The following is an 11,424-nucleotide window of genomic DNA, read 5'->3' as shown; positions in this document are numbered from 1 at the left end:
AATAAAGGTATGAAAAGGCAAGGATTATTTTATCAATTTACAAAGTGGAAAGGCTGTGATTCCCAGAAGTGAGGTATTTTGCCCTGGGTTAGTCATTAAACTGCAGATGGGAGATTTGAAACCACAGCTCCAAGAACAGCCCTGCCACCTCACGCGCACGCTCTTAGCTCTACACTTCCGCCTACTCCAACTTACTAGCTCCGCCTACTTGAGCCTGCGCCTTCTCGGAGACTAGTTTGACCCTCGGGCGGCCGCCGTAGCGCGTCGGATTCGTTGCTGTGGGAAACGACCCGGGACCTGGGAGGGTGGAAAGACGTTTCCCGCCGGCGGGAGCTGCGGTTGTGGCGGCGGGGCTCAGCGCCGCAGCACCATGGCGGACCAGCTTTATCTGGAAAATATAGACGAGTTCGTCACGGACCAGAACAAGATCGTGAGGAGCTAGGACTGGGGAATGTGGGCGTGCGATTGAGTCTTGGGCCAGGCCAGGGTTGCGGGGGGCCTTGACCCCTCTGCGCGTGGCCTGGTGGGGACCGGCGGAGGGGAGACAAGTCCCCACGCCTCGTGCCCCTGGGCGAGCGAGGACTCGCGGGGGACTTTCTCTGCCGCGCGCAAGTCCGCGTCCCTTGGGTGGGCGTGCTGGGGACTTTGCTAGGAGCCGGGGCTTTGAGGACAGGCGCGGAGGGAGGGGCACTGGTAGATAATAATTGTAAGGCGTTTCTTCACCTGTCTGATAAGGTGGCTGGCGTTTAAAGTCCCAGGTTTACTGTTGAGGAAATTGTGCCTTAATTGGGTTAGGTGACGAATTGTTTAGCCTTTCAACAGTCGATTTCCTCCTTTGGAAATTTGGTATTAATACTTCATAGGGTTTAAGTAAAAGATCAAGTGAGCCGATGAATGTGAATGGACTTTGCAAACCGTGATAATTGAGTGCCTACTGTGAGCTTGCGATATACATGACTGCATTTGATCTTTACAGGACCCACCCAAAGGGCGGTGGAAGTAACCCTAAAAAAAGGAAGTTGAAGCAGACGAGCCAAATAACTTCTTGGTAGTTAGTAAGGGATAGGCAGTTTTCCAACCTACGTCTGTCTCTTTTGCTATTGCTTTCGTCTACGTCTTAATTATTGGAAACTCAGCATTTAGAATTGAAGACTTTGAGAGGTGAGGAGCATACAAGGAAGTGACAAATGACGGGAAGTTCAAGGAAGGGTGGAAGGAAAAACAAGGCTTAATGCCTGTAGTTTCCAGTCTAACCCCAGATACAGTATTCATCCACTTTTTTCATTCCTGACCCCTACACCATCTGTGCCTGTTAACGTTTGTATGGCTGCAACTTTCCTTAGAAGTTTATGGTATACACTTCAAAGTAATCTAGCTCCTGGATGAGTTTTAGATATTTATCAGTGGCGGCCACACAAAAGGATGGAATGTGAATAAAGGGCACTAGTAAAACAGAATATAAAGAAAATGAGAGCTTTTTCTTTGTATATTCAGCCCTTCTTTTTAGACTCTTGCATTAATTAGCCTGTGAAACAAATTTTTTAATATTTGTAAGATAAATATCTCAGTCCTACCTGCCCAGATGGATCGTTCTTGCCAAAACTAGGGTGGCAGCTACTGTAATTTATAAAGCATTATCATCAGAGTAGGAATCTCTAGGAACCCTTGGGACTGACCTGCATTCTCGAGTTATCTAATAAAATGTTAAAAAAAATTTTCTTCTTGTAGGTGACATACAAATGGCTGAGCTATACACTAGGAGTTCATGTTAACCAGGCTAAACAGTAAGTCCAATTTACTAATTTTATTCACTTTGGAATTTTTTGTTTTGTTTGTTTTGCTTCACTTTTATTTAAAAAATTAAAAAAAAATTTTTTTTTTAATGTTTATATTTTTGGGACAGAGAGAGACAGAGCATGAACGGGGGAGGGTCAGAGAGAGAGGGAGACACAGAATCGGAAGCAGGCTCCAGGCTCTGAGCCATCAGCCCAGAGCCCGACGTGGGGCTCAAACTCATGGACCGCGAGATCCTGACCTGAGCTGAAGTCGGACGCTTAACCGACTGAGCCACACAGGCGCCCCTAAAAATTTTTTTTTAATGTTTATTTATGAGAGAGAGAGCGAGCACTTGCACAAGTGAGCATGAGCGGGGGAGGGGCAGAGAGAGAGGGAGACACAGAACCCAAAGCAGGCTCCGGACTCAGCTGTCAGCACAGAGCCTGACATGGAGCTCAAACTCATGAACCATGAGATCATGACCTGAGCCGAAGTCAGATGCCTAACCCGCCTAGCTGACTGAGCCACCCAGGTGCCCCTGTTTTGCTTTGTTTTTAGCTTTACAGTTAGCCTTGAGGTAATTTTTTCTTCCCTGGGAAAATGGGAAAGAGAACTATTTTTTATACTTTTTACTAATTTTGCCTATGATTTAGGAGATAGGTGGACTTACCTACTTATATACAAATGTGTGGTGATACATTTACTGGATTTATTTGTAGTCTTCTGATGAACATCACTTTGTCATTTCAAATTTATTAAATGGGCTAGCCAATTCTGTTTATGTCTCAAATTTATATGCCTGTTATATCTTTGTTATGTTTTCACACGTGTTCCTTAGGCCCACATCTGGCTGTTACTGAAGTACTTTCACAATGAGGTCAACAGGTGTTTGATACAGGCTGTGTAACAATAGAAGCCTGGGGAGAACTATTTAAGTGAAAGTAAAAAGGGAGTGTTCAGGATGGCACAGGGCATTGTCCTTGAATTTTGCTGTATCACCTTTGCTTGCTGAAACTTGTAGTCCAACTTGAGGCCAAAAGGGAAAAGGCAAGGTTTTGAATTAACTTAAAAATTTCTTAACTTAAAAATGTTGTCTCTGTCCCAAGGGGAGGAATTGGTGAACAGGCTGAGAAAACGTATATTGAATTAAATGTCCATTTAGTTCAGTTTATTCCTAAAGATGGTCTGATTTTTTTCCCCATTCTTTGAGTCATAGAAGCTTTCTTTGAGTTAGCGACTATTCCATGAGTCTTAGAAAAATCCTGATATATAGAATGGGTCAGTTTGGCTTTATGTGGGCTGCTGTTGGACAGATCTAGAATCTGGTTTTTGACTGTGATTTTTATGCCTCCAGGATCTGAAACTCTTGGCCTAGGGATTGATTTGGATTGATTTTGACTCTCTGAGATTTCTGTTGCTAATGCTAGTCAGGCCCAAACCCAAGAGTTTCAGGTAACTTTGAGAATGGACATATATAAGAGTAATTGTTATGGCTACAGATGTTTATGAAATAGCTATTACGATATAAGCCTGTTGAGGCTTAAAGGTGCATATTGAGAGCTGGAGACGAAATAAAGTTGCCTGCCGTTTTATTGTAGTTACCTTGATGCTCTGTAATTTTTATAGAATCAGCATACTGTCTAGCCCCTGTCTCTCAAACAACTTCATCCCATGCTACTGTCTACCTCACTTGTTCCTCAAATATGCTGGGCTCATTTCCACCTTTGGACATTTGCACCATTCCTTCTATCTGGAATGCTCTTCTCCCAGCTGTCCTCATCCTTCAAGTTGTAGCTCAAATGTCACGTGTTACTTTTTGCAACAACCCTTTATAATGCTCTATCTCAGGTATCCCCACCCTTTCCTAACTTTCTGCCGTATCAGTCTGTTAGTTCTTTTCTTCAAAAGAAGAAAGAGATATAAAGAGATATGCTTGATTAAGATATAATTCACATACCATGTAATTCACCCATTGAAAATGTACAACTCGGTAGGTTTTAGTATATTCACAAAGTTATACAGCCATCACTGTAATTAATTTTAAAACATTTTCATCACCCTAAAAAGAAACCCTGTATCCATTAGCAGTCACTTACCACTTTCTCTCCACTCCTTTCTCATCCCTCCACCCTCTTCTTCCCAGTATTAGGCAACCACTAATATACTCTCTGTCTATAGATTTACTTATTCTGGTAATTTCGTATGAATGGAATCCTGTAATATGTATTCTTGTGTGTCTGGTTTCTTTCACTTAGCACCATGTTTTCAAGGTTTGTCCCTGCATGTATCACTACCTAAGTCCTTCTTAGGGCTGAATAATATTCCATTATATGGCAAGTTAGTTTCCTAAGGCTGACATAACAGAATGCTATGAACTAGGTGGCTTAAAACAACAGAAATTTATCTTGCAGCAGCTAAAAGTCCAAAATTAAGGTGTCAGCAGATGCTCTCTCTGAAACCTGTAAAGAATCCTTCATTCCTTCCTAGATTCTGGCGGTTTGCTGGCAGTCTTCGGCATTCTTTAGCTTATAGCTCCATAACCCCAGTGTCTGCCTTTGTTGTCACATGACATACTTCTTGTGTGTTTATGTCTTCACATGGCCATTGTATAAGGATAGCAGTCATACTGAATTGGGAGCCCACCCTACTCCAGTATGACCTCATCTTAACTAATTACATCTGTAAAGATCCTCTTTCCAAAGAAGGTCACATTCTGAGGTACCGGTGGTTAGGACTTCAACATACCTTTTTTTGGGTGAGGGGGGACACAATTCAGCCCATAATATTGAAAAAAAAATTTTTTTCATTTTTAGAGAGAATGAGCTTGAGAGCTGTGAAGAGGGGCAGAGGGAGAGAGAGAGAGAGAGAGACGGAGAGACAGAGACACTCTCAAGCAGGCTCCATGCTCAGTGCAGAGCCTGATGCGGGGACTTGATCCCACGACCCTAGGGTCACATGACCTGAGTTGAAATCAAGAGTCAGATTCTTAATCGACTGAGCCACCCAGGTGCCCCAACCCATAACATACTTAAATAGTACATTTTATCTATCATCGTCAATTGATGGATATTTGGGTTGTTTCCACATTTTGAGTATTATGAATGATGATACTATGACCATTTGTGTACAGATTTTTGTGTGGACATGTGTATTCAGTTTTTTTGGATATATATACCTATTTCTGGGTCATGTATAACATTTTGAGGAACTGACAAGCTGTTTTTTAAAGTGGCTACACTAATTTAAAATCCTACCAGCAAGGTATGGGAGTTCCAATTTCTCCACATTCTTGCCAACTCTTTTTATCATTTGTCTTTTTTGTTTTAGCCATCCTAGGGTGTGTGAAGTGGCATTATCATGGTTTGATTTGCATTTCCATAATTAATAATGTTGATCATCTTCTCACGTGCTTATTAGCCATTTGTGCATCTTCTTAGGAGAAAGATCCTTTCCCCATTTTTTCACTGGGTTGTTTTCTAATCTTTGAGTTATGAAGATTATTTTATATATTCTGGATACAAGACCCTGATCAGATATATGACTTGCAAAAATTTTCTCTCATTTTGTGGGCAGTCTTTGCACTTTTTTGATGGTACTTTTAGAAGCACAGAAGTTTTTGTTGTTGATGAAGCCCAATTTATTTTATCTTTTTAAAAATATTACTTTAAAGTTCTGTGCCCAACGTGGGCCTTGAACTCATGACCCCCCCCAGATCAGAAGTCCCATGTTCTGACTGAGCCAGCCAAACACCCTTTTTTTTTTTTCATCTGTTATTGCTTGTGCTTTTTGCCCAACCCAAGGTCGTGAAGATTTACTTCTATGTTGTATTCTAAGAGTTTTGTAATTTTAGCTCTTACATCAATAATTATCACATATTCAAGGTTTCTACATATGCTTGTTAACATATTAAAAATGCTTTAGTCCTCATAATACGAATACACGGTAGTTTTCAAATTAGGTGTTGGCTCAAGCTAATTTTAAATTCCTTTTTTTAAAAATGTTTATTTATTTATTTTGAGAGAGAGAATCCCAAGCAGCCTCCATGCTGTCAGCTTGGAGCCCAACGTGGGGCTCGATCTCATGAACTGTGAGGTCATGACCTGAGCCAAAATCAAGAGTCAAATGCTTAACCATCTGAGCCACCCAGGTGCCCCAGCTCAAGCTAATTTTAAATGAAGCACTAAAATGTGTAAATAGGCACTTTTTCTTCCAGGAATCATTTTGTATATGGTGTAAGGAAAGGGTCTAATTTCATTTGTTTGCATGTGAATGTCCAGTTGATCCAGAATTTTACAATTCTTATTACTATCTGACATTTTCTAGGGCGCCCGCCCCAGCTATCATATAAACTCCCATGAAGGTAGAGAACTTGTTTACCATGTTGATCACTTTTCCAATTACTATTGCTGTATAACAGATTATCCCAAAATTTAACAGCTTGAAACAACCATTTTATTATGTTCATAGATTCTTTTGGGTTAGAATTTGGGCAGGACACAGAATGGTTTATCTCTGCTCCATCACATTTGGTGTTGCAGCTTGGAAGCCTCAGTGGTGGGGGCCTTATCATGTGTGGGCATCTTTATGCACGTGTGGCAGTTGATGTTGGCCATCTGCTGGGACTTCAGCTGGGGCTGTTGATCAGACATTGCATGTGTCTTTCTATGTGGGCTGGGTTTCCTCAGAGCATAGTGTCTCCAGGTGGTTGGACTTCTTTTTTTTTAATTAAAAATTTTTTTTTAATGTTCATTTTTGAGAGAGAGAGAGAGGGAAGGAGTGGAGTGGGGGAGAGGGAGAGGGGGAGAGGAAAAGGGAGAGGAGAGAGAGAATGAGCAAGGAAGGAGCAGAGATAGAGGAGACACAGAATCCAAAGCAGGCTCCGGACTCTGAGCTGTCAGCACAGAGTCCGGTGCTAGGCACAAACTCCCAAACCATGAGATCATGATGTGAGCCGAAGTCAGGCACTTAACGGATTGAGCCACCCAGGCGTGCCTAGGTGGTTGGGCTTCTTACATAGCAGCTCAGGACTCCAAAAGCTAGTGTTCCAGCACAAGGCAAAAGCTGATTGCCTTTTCCGACTAACCTCAGAAGTCAGGCAGTGTCATGTGTGCTTTATTCTTTGGGTTAAAATGAATCACTAGCCCTCATATTCAAGGCATGGGGATGGACTCCGCCTCTCTATGGGAGGGTGTAGAAGAACATGTGGGGTGGGAGATGTTGTAACCATCTTTGGAAAATACAGGATGCCACAATCGTCTCTTCAGTGTCTGGCTCATAATATGTGCCAATAAATATTTGTTGAGTGAGTATTAAGCACTATGGTAGATATTTTCACATACATTTATCTCACATAATGTTGTCACAGTCCAATGTGATGGGTGTTATCAACCTCTTATAACAGTTGAGAAAATTGAGACTTAAGTGTCCTGTCATATTTTAAAATTTTATCTATAGGGGAAGCATTTTAAGTATTGGCGAGGGACCCCTGGGTGGTTTAGAGGTGGTCCATGCCTCTAAACCCAACTCAGTTGGTTAAGCATCTGACTTCCAATCAGGTCATGATCTCACAGTTTGTGAGTTCTAGCCCTGCATTGGGCTTTTTGCTGACCGCTCAGAGCCCACTTTGCATCCTCTCTCTGGTCCCCCACTCTCTGCTGCTCCCCTGCTTGGTGTGTGCACTCACTCTCTCAAATGAATAAAATATTTTTATTTTTATTTATTTATTTTTTTCAACATATACTTATTTTTTTGGGGACAGAGAGAGAGCATGAACGGGGGAGGGGCAGAGAGAGAGGGAGACACAGAATCGGAAACAGGCTCTGAGCCATCAGCCCAGAGCCTGACGCAGGGCTCGAACTCACGGACCGCGAGATCGTGACCTGGCTGAAGTTGGACGCTTAACCGACTGCGCCACCCAGGCGCCCCGAATAAAATATTTTTAAAAAGTATCATTTGTGGTACTAAGGGCAGTGACTAGGCATGGGTGTTATTAATTTGATTAGATTTGTTAAAAATTTTTTTTAGATGTTTACTCATCTTAGAGCACGAGTGGGGGAGGAGCAGAGAGAGAGGAAGACAGAAACGGAAGCAGGCTCCAGGCTCTGAGCCATCAGCACAGCCTAACTCAGGCCTGGAACCCACGAACTGTGAGATAATGACCTGAGCTGAAGTCAGAGGCTTAACCTACTGAGTTGCCCAGGTGTCCCGGATTTCTTAAAGGAGTATTTTTTTCATTTCTTATTGTTTGCATTATTTTAGGCTGTGTCATAAAACCGTAAACCTAACAGATTAGCTCTTTCTCATCATTGATTTAAACAAGATAATTTCAGGGACACCTGCGTAGCTCAGTCGGTTGAGCATCTGATTCTTGATTTCGGCTCAAGTCATGATTGGCTCAGGGTTGTGGATTCAAGCCCTATTGTTGGCCTCTGTGCTGAGCATGGAACCTGCTTAAGATTCTCTGTCTCTCAAATTAAAAAAAAACAAAACAACAAGATAATTTCAAGTTGTAAAAGTGCTATAAAGAATGAAAATAGGTTTGAGGGGCGCCTGGGTGGCTCAGTCGGTTAAGTGTCCAACTTCAGCTCAGGTCATGATCTCACAGTTCGTGGGTCCGAGCCCCGCATCGGGCTCTGTGCTGACAGCTCAGAGCCTGGACCCTGCTTTGAATTCTGTGTCTCCCTCTTGCTCTGCTCCTCCCCCACTCATGCTCTGTCTCTCTCTCAAAAATAAACATTGAAAAAAGTGGTTTTAAATGTAAAAAAAAGAATTAAAATAGATTTGGGAAGGCATTATAGACTATATACTGTATTCATTCTAGGGAAAATTAAAATGGGAAAGTATAGTTAATCATGTATAGGGAAGTGTATCGTTGATATTTAAGAGTATTTTGCATATTTTGTCAGTAAACGTAAAATGTTTGGTGTAATACAGTTAGATAAACATATCTTAGAGACTCAAAAGATATGCAGAAATTATTGTTATTTGTAAAGATTTTAAGTAATCTCTATATCCAACATGGGGCTCAAACTTACAACCCCAAGATCAAGAGTCACATGCTGTAGTGACTGAGCCAGCCAGGTGCCCCTGGAAATTATTCTTTAATTTTTTTAAAGTTTATTTCTTTTATTTTGAGAGAGACAGAGACAGTGTGAGTGGGAGACAGGCAGAGAGAGAAGGGGAGAGAATCCGTGCTGTCAGCACAGAGCCCAACTTGGGGCTCGATTTCACGAACTGTGAGATCTTGATCTGAGCCGACATCAAGAGTCAGACACTTGACTGACTGAGCCACCCAGGCACCCCTGAATAGGGCACATTTTTGTCCTCAGGGAGCTTATAGTCTAGTGGGGATGGCAGATATATAATGAAGTAGTTAGAATATAGTGTGATAAGTGCTCTAATAGGTATGGCATAGGTTCTGTTAGAACTTAGAAGGCAGGGATACCCTGCTAGCCTAGGTGGTTTTAGGGAAGGCTTCATACAGGAGATGATAACTGAGCTGCTGTCTTGATGAGGAGTTAGGTAGATGAGGTCTGAGAAGAGCATTCTAGGCAGAGGGAGGGCATACCAAAGAGCAACGGGGAACTGCAGAATGTTTCCTAAGGTTGAAAATAGTGAGTGTGGGAGAATGGTGAGAGATACAGGGGCCAGAACAAGAAGGGTCTTACCTGTCATTGCTAGAGTGTTGGAGTCAATCCTTAGGGGCTAGGAAAAGACTGAGAACTTTGGAACAAGGAGTAAGATTTCAGACAAGAGTATCCAATTACCTTTCAACATCACTTATTGACTAATAGGCATTTCAAATTTAACATGCCTCTAAACCCAGCTCCTAATTTCTCCCCCAACACCTGTTTTTCCCCATCTCAGTTAATGACAACTTCATTCTTTGAGCTGCTTAGTCCAATCATCTTTGACTCCTTTCTCTCATACCCCACAGTCAATCCACCAGCAAATTCTGTTGTTTCTTCCTTTAAAATGTACCCAGAATTCACCCATTAATCACTACCTCCATTGCTAACGTCCTGGTCTGAGCCCACCATCACCTCTAGCCGGGATTACTGCAGTAGCCTCCTCACTAGTCTCTCTGCTTCCTCCCTTTCCCCTCAACAGTATATTCTCCACACAGCAGTGAGGAATCCTTCTGAAAGGTGAGATCCTGTTATTTCTGTTCTAAAGCTTCTAATGACTTCTGTGCTTAAAGTCGTACGTAGGGTCATAAAGCCCTGCAAGTCTGACACCACTCTTCTTCCTCCACACTTGCCTCTTTTCTGTTCTTGAACTTTGCTTACTTATATTCTTGCCTCAGAGCCTTTACATTTTTAGTCTGTCTGCCTGGAACATTTTTCCCCAAGATATCCACATTGGTGGCTCCCTTACTTTCACGAAGGGTTCTGCTATGAGGTCTTCCCTAATCATCTTATATAAAATCACAGAACTTCTCAGGCTAGTTATATTCTCCTTACCTTTATTTTTTTTTTCATAGATTCACTACTGCCTGACATATATTTACTTATTTGTTAGTTTATTGTTTGTCTTTCTTTTCTACAGCATAAGAGTAGGAATTTGGACTTCTCTGTTCACTGCTCTATCCTCTAGAAATAGAACATAAAGTAAAATTTTGTTGACCAGATGATTTGCATTTTTAAAGCTTCACAATGGTGGCCTTGTGGATAATGAATGGGAAAGGGGCAGGGCAGAATTAACACCTGAAATAGTCCAGTTAAGAGATTTGGGGCCTGGAGTCAAGAATTACTTAGGAGGAAGACCTAATGAGATCTGGTAACTCACTAGACCGGGAGAAGTGAAGGATAATGACTCCAGATTTCTGGTTTGGGTGGTTTGAGCGGATGATGTTGTTGTTAGGAATAAATGAAACCATGGGGTGAATGAAATAGACCAAAATGAGAATATGTAGTTAGGTGACCAACCATCCTGGTGTCCCCAGGACTGTCTGTTTTAACACTAAAAGTTCATGTCTCAGGAAACCCCTCAGATCCAAGCACACCCAGATCATTGGTCACTCTAATTTTTAGAGGGAAAAGATAGCTGACAACAGAACTCCAGCAGCGTGGAATAGGAGGAGATGATCAAGTCTGTGCAGGAAATGGGGCAGAGGCAGTTGAAGGGGTAGCAGGAGACTCAATGGGGCATGGGATCATGGAAGCTAAGAGAGCAGATGCTTCAAGAAGAGTGGTCAACAGTATAGGTTGAGTTTCCCTTGGAATTTTTGAGTATTTAGCTGTCTTTGGCAGAAGTGTGACATATCAGAGGCACAGTAAATGTTTCTTGAAATAAAAGACACAAATGCTATCCCTCTGTTGTTGTTTTTGTTAAATTCTTTTGTTAAACTAAGTTAAGGGGAGTCAACTTTGGATACTTGCTGGGGCATAAAGATAAAAATTAGTTTAGGGATACTACTAAAAGCAACATTGGGGCGTCTGGGTGGCTCAGTTTGTTAAGCATCTGACTTCAATTCAGGTCATGATTTCACGGTTCATGAGTTTGAGCCCCGCACCAGTCTCTGTGCTGATAGTTCAGAGCCTGCAGCCTGCTTAGGATTCTGTGTCTCGCTTTCTCTCTTCCCCTCCCCCATTCATGCTCTGTGTCTCTCTAAAAAATAAATAAATTAAAAAAAAAAACACTAAAAGC

The 11,424-nt window shown here is 42.0% G+C and overlaps 1 protein-coding gene across 1 annotated transcript in view; it reads left to right on the top strand.

Moving 5' to 3' along the window:
* Positions 1-262: 262 nt before the first annotated feature.
* Positions 263-11,424, top strand: part of POLD3 (DNA polymerase delta 3, accessory subunit) — a 51,518-nt gene continuing 40,356 nt past the window's right edge. Inside the window, exons 1-2 of the mRNA XM_047823439.1 lie at positions 263-430; positions 1,729-1,784. Coding sequence (XP_047679395.1) covers positions 371-430; positions 1,729-1,784 — 116 coding nt within the window. The 5' untranslated portion in view covers positions 263-370. The remainder of the gene's footprint in view (positions 431-1,728; positions 1,785-11,424) is intronic.

The sequence above is a fragment of the Prionailurus viverrinus genome, chromosome D1, assembly GCF_022837055.1.
Source record: "Prionailurus viverrinus isolate Anna chromosome D1, UM_Priviv_1.0, whole genome shotgun sequence".
In the NCBI taxonomy this organism is placed as follows: Eukaryota; Metazoa; Chordata; class Mammalia; order Carnivora; family Felidae; genus Prionailurus; species Prionailurus viverrinus.
Note: the sequence above shows the minus strand (reverse complement) of the source record. Positions and strands in the feature narration are given on the sequence as shown.